Below are 26707 nucleotides of genomic sequence, written 5' to 3'. Positions count from 1 at the left end.
TACCGTCTTCCTACACTACTTCTATATGTACCGTCTTCCTAGACCACTTCTATATGTATTGTCTTCTTAGACCACTTCTATATGTACTGTCTTCTTAGACCACTTCTATATGTATTGTCTTCCTACACTACTTCTATATGTACTGTCTTTCTAGACTTGACTTAGAATATAAATCAACTCACAGCTTCCCTCATCAAGAAGGTCTAGTTTATAAAAGAAAGAAAGAAAACTATGCCAAAGCACAGGTTGTTTGGTGACCTATGATTTACATCCTGCTGTGCACTCTGTATCGTCCTGTAGATGGGTGTGAGCCTGGGCTAACCTGGCTATGCACTCTATATCTTATTGTAGATGGGTGTGAGCCTGGGCTAACCTGGCTATGCACTCTATATCTTATTGTAGATGGGTGTGAGCCTGGGCTAAGCTCCCTAATGTCACAGCTCTTTTGTTGTTTTTTTATTTTTTGTTGGTGTTGTTAAAGTAGAATTCACCGAGACATTTTGACTGCAGAGCCCACAACTCATGTCATAGTAACTATTTCTTAGTATAGGATGTGGTAATACATGTTTATTGTTGTTTTGTAGCCTAAGAATATTTATATCTTATGCATTAAATGTTACTCATCATTTGTTATCTTGCTTTAAGACTAAGTTGTCGGGCTGGGGATTTAGCTCAGTGGTAGAGCGCTTACCTAGGAAGTGCAAGGCCCTGGGTTCGGTCCCCAGTTCCGAAAAAAAGAACCAAAAAAAAAAAAAAGACTAAGTTGTCTGTACAATATCTCAGGGATGACTGATAGCACAGTTATTTTAGTTCCTTTATCTCCTACTCAGGTCTGGGAGACAAGAAAGGTGTGCAAGAACTCCGCCATCGTGTTAAAGCAGGAAATAGATGTCGTGTTTCAAGAAAACGAAATGATGGTCCTTGCAGTTGACAACATAAGAGGCCTACAAGTGAGTATAATTTAAAAAGTATTGGAAACATTGTTTGGGTGAACTCATCCTTTTCTTCCTGTTTGTTTTGGGTTTAGAATCAGGCATAATTGTGTGAGCCTACCGGGTGCCTACGGTAACTGAGTAACTGCGTGGCTCTTGGGCTGAGGTTTGGAGAATTGAGTATGCCAGTGTTTAGAATTCAGGTGCTACCTCCCCTTCTTTAACCTCGTTTCTCTCTCGAGACTGTCTGCAATCACGTCTTTTGATTTGCACAGGGTCTTGAGCCCTCCTCAAAGACAAGCTTGAACTTGCTCACCGCAGTCTCCAACTGAACATACCAACTGAAACTTTTTTTTCAGGGAAAGGAAAATAGTGTCTTTAGGAACACACATCATCTTAAGTGGAGGAGTCTTAGTCATCAGAGCTGAGGTGCAGGGAGCTAGACTGTACATACTGAGTCATTCCTGCTCATTAATTCACTTACTCACACATTTGTTCAAGAGTTTGGAATACTTGCTAGTCCTGGAGAAGGAACGGGCTGTGGTAATAATATTAGAATATCTATGTTGTTAGGGATCCAAGCAGCTTACCTGAGGCTGGTTTCCCTGTGGCTTCAGACAATAGTCCCAGAGATCCTCTGATAGGAGCGGTATCTTTGAGCCTGTGAGTGGTTGTAATAGCAGATACCCTAAGGGACATTGCCATTAGCAGGTCACCACCACTGAGTGGGTGGCCCAAGTAAAGTGGTCTCTGAACGGAAGGAGGTGCAGCATTGGAGGTGCTGGTAGCAAGAAGAGTGCTCACTTGATACAAGCCATTGTCTTTATGGTGGCTAGCCCATACAGAATGGTCATTAGACCTTCATTGGAGTTATTGTTGTGAGGAGCTGGGTGACTGAGTTGTGGTTAGGAGGGGTGGTAAGGGCAGCAGCCAGAGACAATATGTCACTGGACTCAGTGTGGCTCTGACATAAACTAGCAAATGATCACCTTCCCTCCTGAGATACTCTTGAGGGAGAGAGGCCTGGAGAGGACAAAACCCTGTCATAGCTGAGGATTAATAATTCTTGGGATGCTTGCTTATGTTATCTTTGAGCCTTTTGTTAATACTTAGATCAAAAACAATCTGTATTAATCTCATATCCGTCACCCTCCTGCCCCCATGGTGGTAATAGGGATCAGACCCAGGGCCTCGTGCATGTGAGGCAAACACTCTTTTTTTTTTTTTTTTTTTTTTCTTTTTTTTCGTAGCTGGGGACCGAACCCAGGGCCTTGCCCATGCTAGGCAAGCGCTCTACCACTGCGCTAAATCCCCAACCCCAAGGCAAACACTCTTAACACGGAACTAAACCCCCAGCCTTTTAAAGACCTTACTAGTTTCTAGGGAAGGATTTAGCACTGGTAATCTTCCCTGTTGGATTTCCTTTTCCTTTTTCAATTTTTTGTTTATTTTTGATATATACGTGTGTGTTTACCTAAATACCCCTGTGTGCAGTATTCAGAGGCCAGCATTGCATTTCCTGGAACTGGAGTTACACACCATTTTGAGTTACCATGTAGGTGCTGGAAACTGACCCCTGGTCCTCTTCAAGAGCAGTATTTGCTTTTAACCACTGAACCATCTCTCTAGCTCCAGATTTTATTTTTTCTTGAACATTTGTTTTTATTTAATATAGGGAGCAAGAGAACATGTGAAGGGTGGGACAAAAAAGTGAGGTAGGAGCGGGAGAGGACACATACATGGAGAGTTAGGGAAAGACCAGCAGACAGCAGGCAGAGCTGGTTTATTAAAGCTCCAGCACTCAGGCTGGTATAGCACAGAGAACCCAGTGTACTTGAGCTTAGATACAAACCCTGACTAAGACAAATTGGTACTAGAAGTGGGGTATTCCTGCGACAACCTGACTGTGTTTTGGGGAGGACTGTGGAGGGACTTTGGAACTTTGGCCTAGAAGAGCCATTGGGTGTTAAGAGCTCTGTGGGATGTTCTGTAGGAGCTTGGAAGATAATGTTGAGAACAATGCAAACGATGGAGGCCTGGCTTGTGAAATTTCAGAGGGAAGATTAAAGACTTTTATCAGGGCCATTGCTGTTTTGATTGTGAAGATTCTGTGGTTTTGCTGGGGCTGAAGAATCAGCTGTGATTAATAAGATACCAGAACTACTAAAGTGAAACCTTTGCATTACTGGAACCATTGATGCTGGTTGGCTGGAACTAAGAAATCTGTGGTCTGGTGGTCTTGAGTTGTATAAGAAAGCAACCTGAGCAAGCCAGGGGAAGCAAGCCAGTGAGCAGCACCTTCCATGGTCTCTGCATCAGCTCCTGCCTCCAAGTTCCTGCCCTGCTTGAGTTCTAGTTCTACTTCCTTTGGTGAACAGCAAAGTAGAAGTGTAAGCTGAATAGACCCTTTCCTCCTTCTTGGTCATGATGTTTGTGCAGGAATAGAAACCCTGACTAAGACAAGTACCAACTGGCTCTGCGAGGATAACTGAAGCATGTCAGTTCTCTGAAGCCCACTTGTCACCTTCCATCTTCAGCAGTCTGTGAGCTTGTTCCAGGCTAAGGCGGAGTCTGTGTTGAAGAGAACATGTTAGGAACTTGTCCTCCACTGTTCTGGTTTCAGAGTGAAGTTAGAAAGCATCTCTAAGTTTGTCTTGATTTGTCTTTCATAAGTTCGCACACCACCTTCTCAATATGTTGATCAATAGTCTGTATTTATGGTATGAATTTGGACAGGAAATTGAATGTGAATTCCTTCCTTACTTTTTTTTTTTTATAGACTGAGAGTCTTTTGCTTGGGATATTTCTATCATAACTTTTTCTTTCCAAGATCACTGTATCCTTGCTTGTATTAATTAAAATCAAACCTATGCAACCTTTCAGTGATAGTTGTCCTAACGAGAGGATGATGAAGGTTGCCTGATTATAAAAATGTTATTTTATTTAATGTCAGTCATAGTTGTCAAGAGTTTAGAGGTCAGTTTAACCAACAATTGTAGTTTCATTAGAGTAAACGCAGAATTTTTAATTTATTGATTAAAAGAAATATTGAATTTGATTTTTGTAGAAGAAGATCATCAGTTTTCAGCAGTTCAGTCTTTTAGGGGAAAAAAGTGTGTGTGTGTGTGTGTATATATATATATATATATATATATATATATATATATATATATATATATATGGCATATTTTGATCGTATATACCCATTACCGTCTCTCATCTCTTTTCCACTTCCATTGAGCCCCTCCTTTTTCCAACAGATTTTTACCTACTTTCCCGTGTGTGTCATGTGTGTGTCCTACTGAGGTAGTATGGATTGGGGGTTAGTTACTGGGGCACGGCAATCAGTCAGTGGCGACACGGCTGAAGAAGGTGACTTCCTCTCTCCCAGTATTCATTAACTGGTTGACAGGTCCTCATAGAGGGATAGTACCTCCTAAGGCCCTCGCCCGTTATTAATGCATTTGTTAAAGGCCTAGTCTCACATAGAGAGATTATGGAGGTGACCATAGTTACCGTAATTTCATGCATGCAACAGTTACGTCATATCCAGGAGACAGTGTTTTATAACACACTTCTTTATTATCTAGCTTTTACACTCTTGTAGTCCATGGTGTTTTCTGAGCCTTGGAGGAGGAAATGGAGATGCGGGTATAAAAATATATATTTAGACTATTTGGAAGGCAGTTTGACAACACTTCTGTTTAGAAAATAACAGTAGGTAGGTTCCTGCTTAGAGCCTGTGACCTCCTAAGCCGTGGGGTTTTGACCACTAGGTTTCCAGTACCAAGCATGAATTCCCTTTATGGACCAATCCATAAACCCAATCAAAAGAGCTTGGTTATCTGTTGTAGTAAATACTTAAAATCCCAACCCAGGGCTTCTGCACCACCTTGGTTATGGAGTTCCTGGATGAAGACACACTCATAGCCTCTATATTTCCAACAAGCCTTAACCAGCACAATAGCTGGGTAGCTGCCTACCCTTCAAGCTGTGAGAATCTCCTTTGCTATCGATAGCTCTGAGTTATTACTTACTGTTATGCTCCATCTGGGCTGCCCTTACCTCCAGTTGGGCAGCCCTCAGGGCCATGTTTTTATGACTCAGCTAACCCATGGCATCTTCTCCTCTCTGTCTTTCGTGTGCGTTCTTCTTTTACCTCATGGTGGCCTTTTCTTCCTCCTCCTTAAAGCCCTCAAAACCTCAACCCCACCTCTGTCTCTTATGCCCAGTCATTGGCTGTTGGCATCTTTATTTACCAATCACAATTAAGTGGTGACAGGGCCACTTACCTAGCGTCTGCTGATTCTCTGCTCTCTGGGCCCAGTCTTGGGGCCCCCAAATTAGCATTAGAATACAAGCATCATTAGGCCACCCCATAGAAGCCATTCCACTTAACAGGTCTGTATTGTATCATGAAGTGGCCACAGTTAGGTAAGAGCATGAGCGACTCTTCTTCTCCCTCAGCCTGAAGTAATTTAGTCTTGATTTTAAATATCTAATAGATCAGAGAATTTTGGGCAAACTGTTATAAAGGGAAAGCTACATATTATTAATTAACCTTATAATCAGTGTAGTGGAAATAATTTCATTGTGTGTTCCATGCTGAGAAATAATTCAGATTTTTAGATCATAAGTTAGAAAGGTATCTGATAATTGGTTTAAGCTTAAGAATTATTTCCTGAGGTTATATCTTTTAATTGAGGTACCCTTTTTTTATTTAAAAAAATAACCATTAGCATTAGGTAGAGGTTATGAAGTTGGATAATCTTAGTTTAAGTATTACAAGTTCAGTGACACGAATTATGCTTTCAACTTCCTTCTGTAAGATCTATTTTCCTACCCTCAGAAGGAAAGAATCTTAATTTATCCTGCTTTGTGAGTGATTCTCGGAGTATATAAATTTCAATTTTGAGTTATCATTGTGTGTAATGTCTGTCTCCGGCCTGTTTCACAGTCCCTTTGAAGATTTCAGAAAAGCGTATTATAGCAAATGATAACCCTATTAAAATAGGCTTTGAGAAGGAATAAAAGGCAGGATGTGGGGCTAGCTGTGGGACTGCGTATCAGACAGACGCATCTCAGGTGGAGGGGCGCAGCAGCTACTTTTCAGACCTTTTTAAAGCTTGTTTTATTTTATGAAAATGGATTTGAGCCACATAAGTGAAAGAAGATGAAACCATAAAGTGCTAAATACAGCTGCCGAGTTTAGGATCCGTTTTCGTTGTCTCCCCGAGAATTCTTGGCTATTTTCTGTGCGTCTCCTCTGAAGAATAACAACAGAAAGATGCATACACAACCTAATAACTGACTGGCCTGGGTTTTTTTTGTTTTTTTTTTCATTAGCTCATTGCTGGAAAAACAGGCCAGATTGATTACCTTCCTGAAGCCCAAGTGAGTTGCTGCTGCCTAAGTCCACATCTTGAGTATGTTGCATTTGGAGATGAAGAGGGAGCCATCAAGGTACTCAGTTCTAGTCTGAGAGCTGTGACTAGAGAGTTGACTACTCAGACTAACCATTTGCTTGGCATCGCACACCCGTATACTAAGCAGATCTTTCTGGGATTTAATGGTCACGTTCCATAGACCTCCATTAGTGTCTTCTCACGGTACTCCCGCTTCTCGGGCTTTCTGTGTTTCTCATTATCTAGTTGTCTTGCTGTTTTATACACAGTAACAAGCTAAACATGGTTAGCCAACTGTACAAAAACCATCCCCTCTCTTAGAACTAGCCCTGTGATGTCATTTCTAGACTTTCGAGACTGTCAGTCCAGGACCCTCTGCCCACTGCTCTCCTACAGTTGCTGTTACGTGTATAGCTGTCACCGCGTGACATTCTACACTCCTCTAGCACAACCAGTACAAACGAAGACTCAGACACTGATGCAGAAAAGCTATCGCAGTGGAAATCGTTTTGTATGTAGATACCTGACCTTCATCACAAGAGCCCCTGGCGTCCAGCTATGGAACTCAGGGAACACTGGCTCTTCTCCCCTTTCCTCTCCTAGGCTCTTGGGAACCACGGCATCAGCCACGTTTATTTACCGTGGGGCCCTTTTCATAAGGGATTACACACACAGTCTCCAGGTCACATCACTTTACGGGAGTAAAGGCTTGCACACACAGTGTGGAGGGAGCGATGTCAGTGCTGCTAGGTGTCCCTTAGCAGCTAATAGCAGGGTGCAGTCAGCTAAGAACTGTGGAGTCTTTGCTAACAGGCGAGCAAGTGGTTAAGCACAGGATTGTCGTATAACTAGATGTTTCCTTAGTTTTCTCCCAGCCCCATCTTTTCGTATTATTTATTTTGAATGGGTCCATGGTTTCTGTTGGTTGGTTGGTTCCCAGCACTCACATGACAAGCCACCCCCTATAACTCTGTTCCCGAGGATCTAAGGCTGCTTTCTGACCTCCACACATGTGAGACACACGTGTGGTACACTTAACACTCATGCAGGCAAACTTAAACATGTAAAATAAAGCAAACCTTTAAAAAGTAAGAAAGAAAACTAAACAAACCCGTACCTATCTTTTTTATGTCCTTAACTTCCTCGCAATTCTCACATAATATAAAGATGCATTGAACTATTTAAAAATGCCAACATTTATATATTTTAAAAGTCTTTTAGTGTTTAAAAATGGCAGTTTTAAATGGGCCACCCCAGTAGCTGCTGGTTAACTGTTCTGGATCCTTTCAGACATCCAATGTCTTGGATGTTGGGTACTGTGATTCTTGTTTTACAGATGTTTGCTCTCCTAAGTCCCACAGCTCTCATAAGTGGCAGAGCCTAGCATTCCAGTGGAGGTCTCTGAATGAACTGCTCAGCAGTCGGTGCCACTCTGCCTCCCCTGTAGAGATATTGACCATTCCACTCTTCTGAGAAGGCCCCAGTCACATTTCTCTTTGCTTTTTGAGGATCCGTTTTAGAGGTTAGATTTCTAGAGTCTTAAATTACAGCACCGTCTTCTATATTATTTTAATTGGGCAAATAAAAATAGACACACACACACATCCTCACACTCATGAACTCATGAAATGAGTTCATTTGAAAGCATTTTTGGTATAGTCATTGTTTGAGTCTGTGCTACAACACCGTTTTCAATGTGTGTGTTTACAGGCCACAGTACTGGTGTGGAGAGCTAAGGCTAGCTTTTGGGGGGACGGGTCAGTTCCTTCCTCCCACCATGTAATCCTGGCAGTCAAACTCAGGTTCCCTGCTAATGTAGCACCTATCCACTGGCCCATCTCACCAGGTCTGCGACCACCTTCTGAGTCCCTGCTTGTTCTCCAGCCTTCCACACCCCTGTGCTCCTGGTGCCCTTTGTCTCTCCTCATTTCTGTTCTCCTGAAGAGCTGCCTTGTATTATCCAGGGAGTTTGTCCTTTCTTCTTTCTTGTTCATCATAAAGTGCCGCTTTTATTATGGACACTAGACTGTCACCTGCTCTGATGACTTGAGCGCTGAGTAGACCCATTGGTTCCTCTTGGCATTTGGCCTTTCCAGTGAATACTTGATTGGGGCTGGGGGTGGGGGCAGGCGTGGTGTGCACGGCGTCTACATGTATATACATTGTCGGGATACAGCATCTACATGTATATACATTGTTGGGATAGAGCATCTACATGTATATACATTGTCGGGATACAGCATCTACGTGTATATACATTGTCGGGATACAGCATCTACATGTATATACATTGTTGGGATACAGCATCTACATGTATATACATTGTCGGGATACAGCATCTACGTGTATATACATTGTCGGGATAGAGCATCTACGTGTATATACGTTGTTGGGATAGAGTATCTACATGTATATACATTGTTGGGATACAGCATCTACATGTATATATATTGTCGGGATACAGCATCTACATGTATATACATTGTCGGGATAGAGTATCTACATGTATATACATTGTTGGGATACAGCATCTACGTGTATATACATTGTTGCTATAGAGTACCTACGTGTATATACATTGTTGCGATAGAGTACCTACGTGTTGCTTCATTTCTTTGTGCTAATTTCTTGTGTTCGTTCGTTTGTTTTGAAGATTATAGAACTTCCAAACAACAGAGTTTTCAGCTCTGGGATTGGACACAAGAAAGCTGTACGGCACATCCAGTTCACAGCTGATGGGAAGACACTGATTTCAAGTTCTGAAGACTCTGTGATTCAGGTAGTGGATGAATAAGAACTAACACTGTACTGTTGGAGAGAGGAACAACAGAACACTTCTGTGCTAAAGCTTGGTCACTTAAAGACAATATTTGGGTCTACATTCCAACTGTACGCATGCGCTTTATAGAGTCCATTCATGTTTCATATTTTTCTGTGGGTATGGCACATGGTAGGCAGTCCCCTGAGAAGGTTTTTTTTGTTTTGAGTTAAGTATTTATCCTGGCTTGGTATTGATATTTATATGTATAAACATATTTTACCATTTTTATGTAACTTCTTTTATTTTCATAACTGAATTCTGTCCTAAATTTTGCTTTGCTTTGTTTTTTGTGTCTTTATTCTTCTTCCCTGAGACAAGGCCTTGCTCTGTTGGCCTCTATGGCCTAGAACTTGCTCTGTGCAGACCAGGCTTTCTTTGGACCTTTGGCAATCTTCCTGTCTCAGCCACGTGAGTTCTGGGATGGCAGACATGAGTGACCACCGTGCCCAGCTCCAGTTTACATCATTTATCCTGTCCTATTAAGAATAACACTTGTTGTGGTGATAAACTTCTGCCAAAAAGAAAAAAATTACATATATGGAGACTTTGAGCTTACTCTATATTCTTTTAAACTACGATTAATTTTTGTTAAGTCCTAGTCCACACACTCAAGCTAATATGCCACTTATTATAAGGCTCGCCGAGAAGAACAGACCCACCCCACCGCTTGTTCTTCAGAGCCACCCCTGGTAGGTTTTAGATGCTTAGGTATCTTTAGATCTCAGAGTTCATGTCTCCAATGTTTACCTCTGTTCTTAATTTCCCACTTGGAGAACTGCTGAGTCCATTAGTAAGGGCTCAGCGTTTGCCCTCTTCCCACCTCGCTGGTCTCCAACACGCGTGCATGCATACATGCGCCCAGAGCCATTCATCAGACCTGCCGTCACAGCGGTGTGACAATTGGTGGGAGGTTTAGCTCCTCAATATCATCACCGTGACCAAGGAGACAGTATACGTAAGGGTTTCATATGCAATTCCTGTCTTGTCTTGTCTGTCTGTCTGTCTCTCTCTCTGTCTCTCTCCTTCCTTCCTTCCTTCCTTCCTTCCTTCCTTCCTTCCTTCCTTCCTTCCTTCCTTCCTTCCTCCCTCCTCCCTACCTCCCTTCTCCCTCCTCCCTCCCTCCCCCCCTCCCTCCCCTCCCTTTCTGTTTTTGGGATAAGGCTCTCACTATATAGCTCAGGCTTTACTTTGAACTTGTTGTGTAGCCCAGGCTGGCCTCGAACTCAGAAAGATCCACCTGTCTCTGCCTCTTGAGCACCAGGACTAAGGGCCTGCATCACTGCTTCCTATCCTAGCAAGTGTTCTGCTGGCCTACACTCCTAGTTTTATTCAGTTCATATTTCTTAACGATAGCAGCTTTTAACTATCCCAGTAAAGACTATCTCAGAAAACCAATTTTGCTGTGTTGTGTCTCTGAGAAGGTGTAGGACTGAGATGAAATTTGGCTTTAATACAAACACTTTATTGTAGGCTCCCACGATGCTTCTTTATTAACTGTGAAATTCATATAGTAGTCACATTTCTTCCTCTCCAGATGTCTTTGAAATGGAGGAAATTTAACTACATCAGCTAAATCCTGTCGGGACATTCTATATGGTGGGAACTTAAATTCATAGGGTTTTATGACTTGTTTGGAGGTATTCTCAGCCAGAGGGAGAAATAATTTTTAGAAATATTTTTGGAATAGGAGTTATTTTAAAAAAATACAAGTTATGCTTTGTCTTCTTTTTGTGGACTGCTTAGAATGATTTTTATATGTACAGTGCTTTTAAAATGTGCTTCCCTTATGTGGGTGCTCATACTTTATGGGGTCATGGGGGGTCAGAGTACAGTGTGCAAGAAAGGCTTCTCTTAAAAAATATGGGCCGCTGCTGGGTGTGGTGGTGCACACCTTTAATCCAGGCACTTGGGAAGCAGGGGAGGGTAGATATGAGGCCGGCCTTGTTTATGGTGGTAAGTTCCAAGACAACTATGGACTGCGCCCTGATTTGCCGGTCATTTTTGTACAGGATCCATGCTAATCTTTGTGTAGTTCCAATTTTAGTATGTATGTTGCCAAAGCAAGCACTATGTAAAGAGTTTTAGTGTTTCATGTAAAGAAGCCATTTCTTTCTAAAAAAAAAAAAAAGATGGATTGAGACTTTTGATTTATTTTTCTGTGCTTGTTGTGTTTTTTGTGAAGTCTGTTAAGTTTTGTTTGTCATGTAGCTTAGGTTGTTCTTGAACTCACTATGTAACCAAGGCTGGCTTTGAACTCCTAATCCTTCTGCCTCTTTTGCCCCAGTTCTGGGTAGTATTGCAGGTTGTATCACCAGCCTGAGACAATGTCTGTCCAGCTAAAGTTATTGCCAGAATTAGAAGAATATATCCACCCAAGGGTAGCATTGAATCTTGTGAAAACTGCTCTGTTTTTGGTAGCTTTTGTCACTCTTCCCTGAGGTAAATGAAGTGCATACATGTATTAGCTGTGTTTACCTGATGCATAAAAATATGTTGGTTCTTATAGATATGAGAAATTATGTCTTTACTACTGCTTTTGTAGTTTTCTGTTGGAGTCTCGCTTCAAACTCGTGATCTTTTTTCCTCATCTTCTCCAGTGCTGGGACCATAGACATGCTTCCTAAAAACTTGAATTGTATTTATGCAGCTGAAGAAATTGTGTAGTAGGTTTACTCACAAGAATGATTGCTCATGTAGGCATCTGCAAGTTCAACTTCAATGCATTTGATTAATGCTACGAGAACTTTATCTATTATACCAACATGATTCAACTAACACTGTATAGTTGAGTCCAATCAAAAACACCATTGTCATCGCCTTTCGGAGACTCTTTGTAGCACATGTTCAGGAAGGCTCTCTTGATTTCCTGAGGTAGAAGGCAGCAAGAACCTTGGTCAGGATGACCTTTGAATCAGGCACAGCCCAGACTGTTAAGACTGGAAGAGAGTTAAGAGTAGCCATTGATCCTTAAGTTTGCTCAAGCCCAGAAAGTGAAGGAGGGAGGCCGCATATTCCTAGTGGAAATGGCTTGGGGTATTGATGGCTTAGTATGTTGATGCCTTGCCATACAGGGTGCATTGACCTTCTAGTATGATTTGGGGAGGCAGAAAAGCCCACAAGACTGCATCATACCACAACTCCTCTATATCAGTGAGCTCTTGGACTACTGAACTTTCTCACCCACCCATGCTCCTCTAGAGCACCGCCTGTCACTTCCAGGTCCTCTTTTACAGTGACTCTCACACAGCAGCTCCTACTCCTAGTGTGCCTGCTTCTTTGAATGAATGCCCCAAGCTGGAAGACAGGAAGAGATCCCAAACCAAGACCTTGTGGGGAAGATGGCTTGTGTGTGTGTGGTAGAGCCTAAAGGCAAATAAGGCGTGGCATTGTTTTCCTAGTTTTGCCTAACCCAATAGGAAAGCTTCCACTGCTTGCATTTGCTCAGACCAGAGCCAGAATGCTAATTATATATATACTGTATGGTAGCTGGTGCTTTGTTAAGCCTTCGTATTCTTTCCCAAGCTGTTTGATCACCTGTATCAGTTGGACTCTGACTCTCAAGACTGCTTCTTGCAATTTTTTTCCAGCTTTTTTCAGTCACTGCATTTGTGAATGCAGTATGCATTCTCATTTGTGAATGTTTTTAAAAAAAAAACTTTTAAAAGTTATTTATTTTATGAGTGTTTGTCTGCATACATACATACATACACACACACACACACACACACACACACACACACACACACACACACACACACACACACACACATATATATATATATATGCATTCTGTGAGTGCCTGGTGCCCTTGGAAGTCAGAAGAGGGCATTGGATCTCCTGGAACTAGAGATGGGATTAGTTGTGAAATATCATGTAGGCCTAGGGATGGAGCCTAAGTCCTCTGCAAAAGCAGCCGGTGCTCTTAACTGCTGGGCTCACTCTTCCACCCCAACTCCTTTGAGTCCTGGCCTCACCAAATAGCCTCGAAGGAATCACCATTTTGAATTTCACAATACTTTTACTTCAGTAGTTAATGTCTTGGTGAAGGATTTTTTTTTTTTATGTCTTATTTCTTAGGTTTGTTCATGGTAGGCCCTTGTTTGATTCACATTTGCTTTACTTGGAGACATGTTTATTAAATTAATTGAAGTTAAGGATTTAAAAGCCGGCAAACACTGTTGCTTGGATTTAGTAATGGACGTTCCGCATATTGACACGACATAGAAATTTCTGTTCACCGCTGTGCCTCAGACGTTCTTGTTTGTTATTTTGTCCCAGTTGCTGGCACTGCTTCAACTCTCCCCTCTCCCTTGTGGCTAAGAGCGTCTTCCCCAAGCTGCACGGGACTAACAGTGCCTACTGCTTCTTCTTTTATACCAAGAACTACATTAAGGGCTATCTCAGACTTTGGAAGCTCAGAAGCTCCATGACCTGGTTTTGCACTTCTCTGGCTCACTGACCTTTCTGGGCAGTAGAGCAGCTTTACTGGTGACAGTCTGTAGCGTTACCCGATGCTTGTAAATCTGCAAATACATAATTGGGACAATTTTCCCTGGAAAATTTAATCAGATGGTGAGCTCACTGGCATTTTGTAGGTTTTTTCTATCCTGTGGTTTAATTAACTATTCTCTAAGCAACTGAAGAAAACAAATTTTATTTAGGAGGAAAGTGTTTTATCTTGCCCCCCTCTCAAGCTAATTAGCTTCAACTTTCTCTCTTTGTAGAACACGGAGACAATAGTCTTGTTACTTCTCTGTTTGTATGATGATAAAAGCCTAGAGAGCAGAATACACACTCTTTCCCCTGGGGCGTTCTTGGGGAAGGTTTGTGACAGACTTATCTCTTTGATATTAAGGTGTGGAATTGGCAGACAGAGGAGTATGTATTTCTGCAAGCCCATCAGGAAACAGTAAAGGACTTCAGACTCCTGAGAGATTCACGGTTGCTTTCCTGGTCATTCGATGGAACGGTGAAGGTAATTTGCATATCAGATTTTTTTTTAAAATGTTTTGTTGTTTTTTAAACTATTTTGAAAATATTCTTTAAATATATTTTATTTTACTATAAGTATGAGTGTTTGTCTTGCACAAATTTGTCTGTGCACCCTGTGTATGTGTGGTTGGTGTCCTCAGAGGCCAGAAGAGTGCAGGGGGAGCATCAGATCCTGTAGAACTGGAACTACAGATGCTGGTGAGCTGGGTACTGAGAACTGAACTCAGGTTCTCTTGAAGAACAGTTAGTAGGTCACCTTTCCAGACCTAAATACCAGATATAAATAAATGTCTGTCTGTCTGCCTGCCTGCCTATCTATCTGTCTGTCTGTCTGTCTGTTATTTTGAAGCAGGGTCTCACTATATAGCCCTGGTTGGTCTGGAACTTGATTATGCAGACCAACCAGGCTGGTCTTGAACTCACAGAGATCCACCTGCCTCCTGAGTTTCTGAGACTAAAGGCATGTGCGCCACCATACCCAGCCCCAGATTGTTCTTTTAAAGAAAACATTCTGATGTTGCAGTAATTATAGTGTGACAGCTTTAGTGCACATGAATGTTAAGTAATTAAATGAAAAAAATTCAGTATTATGCCTGCTTTCTATTCAGTGTGGTCACCTTCGTCTGTTGTGTGTTTGTAAGCATTTATGTTAAAGGAAGTTTAAGTGATCAGGACAGCTACTGTTCTAAAACTTGAGTTTTGGGCATGTTTTGTAGCTGATTTTTTTCTTTTAAAAATTTTTATTTGTGTGGGTGTTTTGCTTGCATTTACGTCTGTGCACTGCGTGCATGCACTGCCTGTGGAAGCCAAAAGCACGGGATCTCCTAGAACTGGAGATCAATGGTTGTGAGCCACATTGTCGGTACTGAAATCCAAACCTGGATCCTCTGGGAAAGTGGCCAGTGCTCTTGGCCACTGAGCCTTTTAGTTCCCTCTCACTGACCCTTCTCTGGTCAAGGCGTCCTTCCTTCCTTCCTCCTCCCCTCCCCTTGTTTTGTGATTCTGGGGATCAAACCTTGGGCTTTGCACACTCTAAACAGGTATTCTACCAGTACCTTACACCCCCATCCTTTGTTTTCTTGAAGTCCTATGAAGGCCGTGAACCTGTTGTCCCTGTTTCTGCTCCCCCTTACCCTGTGGCTACAGTTGTGTTCCATCATGCATGACAAAAAATGTTTTTAAAAGTGTCACCTAACTTTTCCCCCTCAGGTGTGGAATGTCATTACCGGAAGAATTGAAAGAGACTTTACTTGTCATCAGGGCACAGTGCTTTCCTGTGCTATCTCTTCTGATGCCACCAAGTTTTCATCTACCTCAGCTGATAAGACCGCCAAGGTCAGTCAGTCTCTCGAAGTGCCCATGTGTAAGACTTAGAGCGTTGGTTATTATTATGAGTACAAATAATGTATAAGGGAGGAGATCACAGGTTTGGTTTACATACCTGTATCATGTATTTTTAAGATTTTGTTTATTATTTTTGTGTGCATGTGAGAGAGAGAGAGAGAGAGAGAGAGAGAGAGAGAGAGAGTGTGAGCGCACCTGTGTGAGTCACTGTGCATGTGTATAGGTCAGAGGACAACTGTTGGGAGTGGGATTTTCCTTCCGCCTTGTTGAGGCAGGGCTCTCATTGTTTCTGCTGCCTTTGCAGTGCTGTGTGCTCCAGGTCAGAGGCTTCCAGGTGGTCTTCCTGTCCCCACCTCCCCTGCCACAGGAGTGCTGTAGCTGCAGATGCAGGCCACCCATCAGCTCTTTACAGGAAGTTGTTGGGTTTGTGAGGCTGACTGAGCCATCACCCTCTGTCCCAGCCCTGCCTGTCTCATAATTTAGGACATGCAGTGCTAAGAATTTCACTCCCTCAAATCTTGATCACATCATACGTACCATTGTCCCTGCAGTATATAGAAGTATATAGGTGCCATTGTTCTGCAGTATATAGAAGTATATAGGTGCCATTGTCCCTGCAGTATATAGAAGTATATAGGTGCCATTGTCCCTGCAGTATATAGAAGTATATAGGTGTCATTGTTCCTGCAGTATATAGAAGTATATAGGTGCCATTGTCCCTGTAGTATATAGAAGTATATAGGTGTCATTGTCCCTGCAGTATATAGAAGTATATAGGTGCCATTGTCCCTGCAGTATATAGAAGTATATAGGTGCCATTGTCCCTGCAGTATATAGAAGTATATAGGTGCCATTGTCCCTGCAGTATATAGAAGTATATAGGTGCCATTGTCCCTGCAGTATATAGAAGTATATAGGTGCCATTGTCCCTGCAGTATATAGAAGTATACAGGTGCCATTGTCCCTGCAATATATAGAAGTATACAGGTGCCATTGTCCCTGCAATATATAGAAGTATATAGGTGCCATTGTCCCTGCAGTATATAGAAGTATATAGGTGCCATTGTCCCTGCAGTATATAGAAGTATATAGGTGCCATTGTCCCTGCAGTACATAGAAATATATAGGTGCCATTGTCCCTGTAGTATATAGAAGTATATAGGTGTCATTGTCCCTGCAGAATATAGAAGTATATAGGTGTCATTGTTCCAATCCCACATATATAGAAACTAAAGCTAGAGGATGATGAGCTGTCTTAGGTCACATGCTTTTGGAGGATGCCCATTAGCATTCATTTGGTGTTTAAGTAGATAATATTTAGTAACTGTGATTCTTCTTTATGGGAGAATTAAGAAATAGTTCTTAATTTCTCAAATTCTCAAATTCTTAATACAAAGGGATGTAAGTAAACACAGTCTTTGTTCACTTGGTATAAGCCGACACTTTTGAAGTGCTTCTGGCTTGGGGACTCCCAGCACTACACTTCCTTCTGTGTCCCTCCATCTTTGTTAACAACATCGTTATGCAGCTGTCTTTGGTGCTTTCGCTCATGGCTCAGTGCTCTGGTTCCAGCTGCTCATCCTTGTTCCCAAAGGCCATGCCTACTGACTGGTGGGCACCGCCTTCACTTTACCCTCTCTGTCACCACGGAGGGCTGCTCGGAACACCCAGCACATGATGCTGTGTGGGCAAGCTCTGTGACCCATCGCCGCCTTCCTTTTTAGCCATTTCCTGTTTCTGCCTGTTCCCACCTCCATCTTGGTGTATGTTTTAGACCTCCGTTTCCTGTTGGCTCTTCAGTGAAGTCCGTCCTGACTCTCAGGCAGCATTAGCCGCTCTGTTTCAGCGTTTTCTTTACATTTTCTCTGTGCTCTTCAGAGCTCTTCAGGTGCTCACACAGTCTTCCTGAGCCTGCTTTCTGTTTAAAGTCAAGGAAGGGGGCTATGTCTGCTTCATCTCATCCCGTAACTTTTTGGTTGGGAGTGCCTTGTAGTTTTCAGTGGGTCCTGGCTAAATGGCAATAACAGAACCACAGAGAGAATATTGGGGAGGGGGGTAGACAACAAGCCAGGTCTGTAGTTCACCACTTCAGAGGCAGGAGGATCTCTGTGAGCTCAAGGCCAGCCTGGGGCCCTGTCTCCCCCTTCTCCCCCCTAAAACCTCATTTGCCCAGCAGTGATATTGTAGGGCAGTGTGGTGACGACTCTGTACAGAGCTTTGCCTGTGTGTCGTGTCCTGTGCCAGCATTCATCTGTAATCCCACGTAACCACCACACTGTGGGAGCCATCCCCGTTTTACAAGTGCAGAAACTGAGGCTAGAGAAACTGAGTTGCTGGTTGTTCAGTAGAGTGGACCGTCTGTCTCACCCTGTAAACTTAACTGATTCTCCGTTCTCCTCCTGTTAAACATGAATACAAAGGAACAAAGGAGCTGCATTTAACCTGGGTAATTAATTAAAGGGAAAACCCCAAATTAACATGGTTAGGGGTAGAGATTGGGCATCTTGTGAAGGCTTACACACCACCAGACGTTTTCACTTGTGCGTGATGAACATCTTGGCTGTGTAGCACCAGGGCAGGTCTTATAGATGTTTAAGTATTTACCATTCCTAAACAATCCTACTTGCTTTCCAGATCTGGAGTTTTGAACTCCCTTCCCCTCTTCATGAGCTGAAGGGCCATAACAGCTGTGTCCGCTGCTCTGCCTTCTCGCTGGATGGCATCCTGTTGGCAACTGGAGACGACAATGGAGAAATCAGGGTAGGCGTGTGCTGACTCGGGTAGCATTTCCCTGTTAGCTAGGGCTGGCAATCCTCCCCACACTCAGGTTGGTCATTTGATGTTTTTTTTTTTTGGTTTTTTGTTTTGTTTTGTTTTGTTTTGTTTTGTTTTCGGAGCTGAGGACCGAACCCAGGGCCTTGCGCTTATTAGGCAAGCGCTCTCCACTGAGCTAAATCCCCAACCCCCATTTGATGGATTTTGAAAGACAGTCTTACAGTATGGCTTAGGCTGGCCTCAACTCATAGGCCTCACTCATAGGCCTGACTCACAGGCCCTTCCTGTTGTTTTAGCTGGGATCACAGCACCTTACCATTAGAGACCTCTTTTCTTGGGAGGAATGCACAGGCCCTGGGGTTTGGTTGGATAGAGCATTCTGTACTCTTGTTTCTTGTGTGCACTGTATTCATAGCTACCTCATTCACCCCAGGAAAGATTGCGTTTTATATTGGACAGATAAGTCAGGTGCTGTGTCAACGCGCACCTCTAATCCAACACTCGGGGGGCAGAGGCAGGCGCAGCTCTGATTTCGAAGCCACCCTGATCCACTTAAAATGAGTTCCAGGCTAGCCAGGGCTACATAGTAAGATCCCGTCTCAAATAAATAAACAAACAAACTAACTAAACAAGTAAAACTAAAACTAAATGTCAGGTAGACATTTTATGCTTTTGTGAATAGATATTTACATTTGGTTCCCTGCTGTTAGTTTGTGAATGATTCGTCTTAATTATTTTGTTAACCATTGGGTCACAAATGAATTGCAAATTCTGATTTTTCTCATCATCCAAAGTAGAGATCTTTTTAGTACTCTGCGTATTAGTCAGCATTTCTTCCTGGGTTTGTCACAGTCCTCTTTGGACTGTCTGTCCTTGTTAAGGAAGCTTTACTGAGGTTCACATTATACCTGGATTTTTGAGGATGTCAGAGGGGTGTATGGTCTCCCAGCACTGAAGTTACAGACGGTTGTGAGCCACTATGTGGGTGCTGGGAATCGAACCTGGGTCGTCTGGAAGAGCAGCCAGTGCTTTTAATTGCTGGGCCATCTCTGCAGCCTTGGTAACCAGTATTTTTGAGGAGAATATTTTTATTTCCGGTGGTGGGTTTCTTGTTTTTGTTTGCTTTTCAGCGGAGGCATTGGACCTAGGAGAGGGGTAGGTGTACTGCAGAGAAGTAGGAGAGTTTGGACGTGTGGGAGTAGAGATTCTGTTGGGCTTTCCAGGAATAGTCGTATAATTCTTGATCTGTCTCATTCACACATTGCCTAGAATTTCAGTGCATGTTACCTATCATTTGAACTCAAAATCTTTCTGCCTCTGCCTCCAGAGCAGCTAAAATCAGGTGTGCACCACCATGCCTCTTAGCTCATTGGAAATGGATAGATAGCATCTGACCCAGCACACTCTTCCTTTTGTTTCTAAAGAGAGCTTTCCGGATGTACCGCAGATGATGTGTATGTGTACTTGGAAACTGGTAAACCTTCAGGGTTACCTTGTTAATGAATTATGTATTATGTTTATGTAGATATGGAATGTCTCAGATGGCCAGCTTCTTCATTTGTGTGCTCCGATTTCCGTAGAAGAAGGAATGGCTACCCACGGAGGCTGGGTGACTGATGTTTGCTTCTCTCCTGACAGAAAAATGCTTGTCTCTGCCGGAGGATACCTTAAGGTAAGCTACTCCAGAGTGTGAAAGGGCAATCTCTGTCAAATCTAAGCGGTTTTCACGTACTGCTTTTCCTTCAGGTTTTCTATAACCCAGCAGAGTAGAAGAGACGTTGTTGTTACCCCTACTTTGCAGTGGTGAGGCTGATGTCTGCAAGGCCACTTTCTCCAGGTCTCAGAGTCTTTGGTGATGGTGGTAGCCATGTGAGAGCTCTCTTCTCGCATCAGAACCTCCACGACCCAACTTCCTCTACAATGGCACTCATTAGTAAATGTTTTGGTTGGAGTTATTTGAAAAATGTGTTTGTGAAATTTTCTTTCTTGATAATAATAGTAGCAGTATATTAATCTATAATCTGAAGAGTTTTATTTCTACTAGCCCACTCATCAGCTTTCTGATGCCAAAGTTTTACTACCTTTGGGTTATAGATGAGCAAAAGTGGCTTTCATGACGGTTTTAACTTTCCTAAAACGTCGTGATTAGTAACTGCGAGTGCCAAGTCTCTCAGCAGGTCTTCTGTTTCTTCAGTTGTCTCTAACAAGTTGGCTTCTTCATACTCAATGGTGACCGCGAGGCCAAGGCTTAAGCATGTTATAGGACACCAAGGTCATTTACTGACCCATTTATCCATTCAGTAAGGTGGAGCTTAGAGCCTGTTGTATGCTGGGGCACATATTCAGGTTTGTCCCTTCCTGGGGGTGGCTAATGTTTCATACAGGAAGCAAATGGGAAGCAGAGTGCCTAGAGTGTGGAAGGAGCCTGAGAGAAGTTTGCAAGAGCAAAGTGTAGAAGGGGTGGCACTTGGGCATTCGGTAAGCTTTGTCATTTACGTCGGATCCCATCAGATTTTGCGAGCTGGCTGCTGTTCACTGGAAACAGTCGGGTGAAGCTGATTCGCGTTGTCTCACAGTGTGGATGCTCGGCTGTGTTTGAACGAAGTCTTTGGTTCTGAGGGTCCCACATTATTGCAGTTTTACTCAACATAAATATCCAGCTTATAAAAGATAAGTGAGGGGATGCTTCCAATGTGTGAAATGATGCTTCTGCAGCTTGCATTGGAAATGAGGTCTCTTAATGTTGCAGTAATGTATACCTTTTGGGGCACACTTTCATTTAGTCCTCAAGAGTTCCTGGACTATTAATGCCACTTTCCCCCCATTAGTGTAAAGATAAAAACTCTGGGCTCTAAAGATGGTGCTTAGAGGAGAGACGTTGCTGTGTTTGTGTTGGAAGCTGAGAGTCCTTCGCTGCTAAAAGCTTAACTGCCCATCTTTGACACCAAGCTTCTATATTCTCTGGGCTCTGTAGACTGCCCCACATAACCGTGTCTGCTTTTAGGATGTTTCGAAGACCAAGAGCAGCTTTTCAGAGGTCTTGGCAAACCTTGAATAAAGTAGCAGGCTGGACCTGCTACTGTACTGTAAAGGTTATGTCGAGGGTAGAGGAAGCCATAGGCTGTCCATGTGGTCGGTATGTTGAAGTGACAATCAGTGCTTTGCCTTCTGGTTTGATTACTAGCATGGTTAAACTAATTATGTTATAACCCAGCCTGCTTCTCCCCAGCATGTTAATGAGACCATACAAAGGCACAGAACAAATTAGGAGTAAGAGGAAACAGCTGCTAGAATGGCCAAGAAATTAGGCCTTTTGGGTCTGTTTACTTTAAAATCTGAGCAGTATAAGTTGAGTGCCTATAAGAGAAAATAGGTGTCGAGTAGCTAAAATGTTCTTACCTTTCAAATTACTGTAATGAAAACATATTATCAGTTAGGCTGCTAGAATGACAGGTTTATAATAATTCATACACCGGAAAGCAAAGGCTAATTTAGCATGTGGAACACATGATCATAAATGAAGGCATTTTATATCAGAGGCAGAAGAGCACTGTCATGATTGAGGAGTGGGAACAGACTGTCAGAGTTCAGGTCCCAGCTCTGCCACTCATTAGGTTTGTTCTGTTTGCCTCAGTTGTTCCATCTGTAAGATGGGTGTCATGATAATGGTATCATAGTTCATAGAATATTTATATCCTTTTTGCTTCTATGCATACTTGGGCTTTTTTCACTATCAGCATCAGATACATTTGTTACAACGGATAGAACTTGTGAGTTTGGATAAATCTCTGATAACTTGTATCTGCAGCTGTAGAATCATATTGAGAAATTAATTACCCTGAAAACCCTGTGTTAGCTGCTGTTATGAAATCATGTGTTTATAGTTCATACTGATCCATGGCTACTGTAGTGTTTCCAGATAAAGCAGTCCTTTGTAATGGTGTGTGTGTGTGTGTGTGTGTGTTGGGGAGAAACTGCATTTGAGACTCAGAATATGTCCCACTTTTGCAGTCCACTTCCACTGTCCGCTAAGTCTTGATTCTCTCAGGAGCCCAGGTTCCTTAAAATGAGGCAGTTGTCCTAGGGGATGAACTGTACAAGCCTTAGTCTCTGAGAACGGGTGAGTCTCCTTGGGCTGGATGTGTTCTTCATGCTTCTGGTTACAGGAAGTTTCAGGAAGTGCATGCTGCTTTAGTGAGCTTTACAAACTCGGTGCTATATATGTTCTATCAAATTCTACTCCAAAGGGCGAAGACAAATACTGAACCTTGTCTCACAGGCAAGACTCTGTCCTGAGCACATAAGTGCTCGGACTCTCAGTGCTTTGTAAGCCTTTGTAAACCAAGTTTGTGTGCACTGTGTCTTGCCCTCACTTTAGCTCTGGGATAGGATCGTAAGTTCCCTGAGCACCATTTGATAAAAGTAGCGTTATATACTCTTGATGAATTCAGTGATGGAAAGGGAGGATGTGGTCAGAGCACTTGCTTCATTTGATGTGATCAGCATTCAGCATAGATTACCTCATAAATAACTTCTGTGACTCCTAGTGAAAGGGCTTCTTAGTGAAGAGAAGCAGTCACACGCCCATGCCACGGAGAAGACCCTCCCCAATGCACTCTGTGTAACCAGCTCTCTAGTGGCTATTGTTTCTCTTGAATGCCTTGTAGTGGCCCTGGGTGCATTGGCTCTGGGAGCAGACTTGACCATGAGGTCATCACCAGGGCTGATCACCAAGACTGAGCGTCTGGAATCCTGCTCAGGTATCATTCCCTGCTTACTGCTTGGCCTAAGAACCGGGAATGGTTGCTAAAGGATAAAGCTGGCTTTCCAAATTACCATGCAGCAGAATCACCAGTCTAACGAAAGTTCTCTTTTTCTCTCAACAGTGGTGGAATGTTGTCACTGGGGAGTCCTCACAGACCTTCTACACCAATGGAACAAACCTCAAGAAAATACATGTGTCCCCTGACTTCAGAACATATGTGACCGTTGATAATCTTGGTATTTTATATATTTTACAGGTTTTAGAGTAAAGTGACTGAGCCTTAATGTAGCTCGGCCCCTTAATTTTAAATTGGAAAAAAAAAATTGAAACTGTGCATCAACTTTCGATAAAGCTGTGAATTGTACTGCAGTATTGCAAACGTTGTTTACAGCCGGATCAATAGTGCATATAGTATAATAGTATATCTCCACAAACACATAGGCTTTTACTGTTTTTTAAATACAATCATTGTTATTAACAGTTTGTCCTCAACATGCAAATGAATGTAAATATGTACCTTGTTAGGCTATGGGTAGACTCTTTGATGCATTCAGATTGGTTGGCAAAATTAACACCAATTGTTTGAAGGATTCTATATGTTGAAGCTGTCATTATGCAGGCTATGCCGCAGGGTGATAGTGGTCAGTATGGTGGGTGGGTTTTTTGACCCATGCTTACCCCAGGGGTCTGGCTTTCCAAATCAGTCAATTGTGTTGCATCTTCACACTCTTTAAATTTGCTTTAAGGTATTGCGTCCTGGTGCACAGTCTGCGGCATGACTTCTGATAACCCAGTTCTTTCTCTGAGCGAGTCATGCGTTAGAGAGATCTCTCTGTACCACAAGGTAGCTGTGCATTTGGCTGGAGTCTGGCCCTCAGAGTCTTTGAACTGGGCACCACCCTGCACTCCCTTAGTTGTTTTGTTTGGTCTTTAAAGAGAGGCTATCTTGGCATCAATATGTAGACCAGGCTAGCCTTGAACTCAGAGATCAGCCTGCCTCTGCCTCCTGAGTTCTGGGATTGAAGGTGTGGGCCACCACTGCCTGTCTCTCTCAGTTTTATACTTACTACTTTACTAAGCTTGACCTCTTTTAACCTCTTCTCCATAGCTAGGTGTTAGTAAGCCAGTGAAATAGTACCACACATTCCCCTTTGAACCCTTGTATGTCATCACCAGGGCCGGGATCTTTATGACTTTCAAGAGTCACAGAAAACCCTCCCCCCATACACCCAAGTCTCCCTGGGAAATGAGAGCTCATTGCGTTATGCAGTGATTTTGATCCTCCTGCATCAGACTCCTAAGTATCTGGGAGAGGTGTCTTTTGATGCAGAAAAAAACCAAACCAAAACAAAACTGTGCAACACCACTATCTAGTTTTTTTTTTTTTAAACCTCCTTTTAGGGTCTTTAATTGAAGCTTAAGTTTAATCACTGTCCCCTGAAATATTACTAAGGGCAATAGAGATAAATTAGTAGTAGATGTGGTTTTTATATAAATAAAAAAAAATCAAATATCTTCATTTTGCAATAGGAATTAATGTGTCTTAGCAATAGTAGTCGATAGTGAAGCTGTTTGTGTGGTCGTGCATAGCCAGCTATGGTGTGGGCAGAGGGAAGGAAGCACACGTGTGTTTTAGAGTTTACTTCTCTATGGTGCTGAGGATTGAAACCAGGGCCTTGCACACCCTAGACAAGCCCTCTACCGCCCGGCTGCACGCCCAGCCCTTAGGTGGATTTCAGATTAGATATTCCCAGGGCGTTTTTCAGGAGCTGTAAATAGAGTGAACAGAATCTTGTATAGAGTTCAGGAAGTTTGTTCTTTTCTAACCTTTTTTGTTAGGTTGAGGAACCACTTTACCTACTTACTGTGATATAAGCCAATGTGATTAGTGGAAATCTTAATTTTATAAAATAAATATTAGAAGAAGTATGTCTTGCTTAGAACTTGCTGAGAATAAATCAGACTTCGATTTCCAGATATTAGAGGAAGAAGTGAACCAGTAACCATCAGTTTTTAAAAAGTCTTGGTCTTTGTCTTAAAGTGGAGAGAAAGACAAAGTAATTCGAGGAATGAGACGGCTGTGGCTCATACCACAGCTCTCCGGGCTGACCAGGAAGGCCTGGCCTGTAGCCCTTGTAGCCTGGATGACCACCTGTGGCCCGTTCCTTGCTGAATTTTTTATGTGAAAGATTACATTGGACTTTGTATATGTGAAGATGGTTTTGTATCATGTTTTATGTGCTTTGAAGACTTTGTATTTATAATTTACATGTATTATTATTTTTTGCCTTGGAATACTTTAAACATGAATTTTAAAAACAAAAATAAAATTCCTGAAATCTTTGGAAAAACATTTTGGTTTCAGCCTTTTTTTCCCTGCTGTTTGGAGACTGATAATAGCCTTCAGGGGTGGGCTGGGGAGATGGGATCAGTCTTTACAAACTTGAGGAGTAGCCAGGTGGAGGTGCACACCTTTAGTCCCAGCACTCTGGAGGCAGAGGCAGGCAGATCTCAGTTTGAGGTCAATCTACAGAGAGAGTTCCAGGACAGTCATGGCTACATACAGAGAAACCCTATCTCAAAAAAACAAAAGCCCTCCAAAAGCAAACAAACAAGCAACCCCCGCCCCCGACCCAAAGCAAGCAATCAAAAGACCATGAGGAGTTTTGTTGGATTCTCAGAACCACACAGAACAGTCTCGAGTCTCGGCCCTGGTAAGGGTGAGACAGGAAGATCTGAGAGTTTGCTGACTGACCAGCCAGTGTAGTTGGCTTGAGGAACTCCAGGTTGACAGAGAGACACTGTCTCCAAAAGTAAAGTAAATGCAACCAAGGACACCACCTGATATTGTCCTCAGATCTCCACACACACATGGACATACCTGCATGTTAACATACACACACATACACACCCCACACACACATACCTCCCCTGCTTGGTGGCCATGAATGGTTTTAGTTTGTGTGTTTCTGGAGATGTCTCTGTTTCTCCGTCAATTATAAAACACAGCCTTGCTGAATGAAGCAGTCTCAATTGGATGGCCTTTTGTTCCCTGCTAGCTTTTTTTTCTTTTCTTTTTTTCGGAGCTGGGGACCAAACCCAGGTCCTTGCGCTTGCTAGGCAAGCGCTCTACCACTGAGCCAAATCCCCAACCCCCTGTGCTAGCTTTTTTGTTTGTTTGTTTGTTTGTTTTTTGAGAGATCTTGTTCTGATTGGGTTCCCTGTGTGAGCTGTTTTCTCTCACATGTTTCTTTGTTCTTTGGTCATGTCTGTTTAGAGTTCTGAATGGCTTTGGTGCTTGAACATCATTTGTTTCCTTAGGTTTGGGGAATTTTCTATATATGAAATACATGTTTTAAATTGTCGGTGCCTGCACCGACAGTGTGTGAGTATCGGGCATAGGTCTGCGGGATTGAAATAAATCAAGCACACAGGTCATCCGTTTTCAGCGAGTGCCTCCAAGGCTTTACTGAGATCTTATATACCCAAGGCAAAAGCCTTGGAAAACAACAAGGCAGGTGAAAACCCCCAACTAGGAAAACAGGAAAAGTCTACGTGGTGAAAGTTCCGGCCCAATCAGGGGCATAAACAACTTCTTAACAACAACAAGCAGGAAGGCTCAGTGGGGAGGAAGGGTGCCATGGAGAATCCCAGCCCTAAATCAGGGGCTAAG

At 42.7% G+C, this 26707-nt stretch overlaps 1 protein-coding gene and 1 non-coding gene across 2 annotated transcripts in view; one reads left to right on the top strand and one right to left on the bottom strand.

Moving 5' to 3' along the window:
* Positions 1 to 24962, top strand: part of Apaf1 (apoptotic peptidase activating factor 1) — an 86950-nt gene extending 61988 nt beyond the window's left edge. The window contains exons 20-27 of the mRNA XM_032911402.1: positions 831 to 950; positions 6279 to 6395; positions 8991 to 9116; positions 14014 to 14133; positions 15360 to 15485; positions 18129 to 18254; positions 19795 to 19941; positions 23156 to 24962. Of these exons, the coding sequence (XP_032767293.1) occupies positions 831 to 950; positions 6279 to 6395; positions 8991 to 9116; positions 14014 to 14133; positions 15360 to 15485; positions 18129 to 18254; positions 19795 to 19941; positions 23156 to 23302 (1029 nt within the window). The 3' untranslated portion in view covers positions 23303 to 24962. The remainder of the gene's footprint in view (positions 1 to 830; positions 951 to 6278; positions 6396 to 8990; positions 9117 to 14013; positions 14134 to 15359; positions 15486 to 18128; positions 18255 to 19794; positions 19942 to 23155) is intronic.
* LOC116890407 lies at positions 11123 to 11226 on the bottom strand. The gene has a single exon (XR_004386609.1). It is a non-coding gene; the product is annotated as a U6 spliceosomal RNA (small nuclear RNA).
* Positions 24963 to 26707: the final 1745 nt, after the last annotated feature.

The sequence above is a fragment of the Rattus rattus genome, chromosome 1 (assembly GCF_011064425.1).
Source record: "Rattus rattus isolate New Zealand chromosome 1, Rrattus_CSIRO_v1, whole genome shotgun sequence".
Classification (NCBI taxonomy): domain Eukaryota; kingdom Metazoa; phylum Chordata; class Mammalia; order Rodentia; family Muridae; genus Rattus; species Rattus rattus.
Note: the sequence above shows the minus strand (reverse complement) of the source record. Positions and strands in the feature narration are given on the sequence as shown.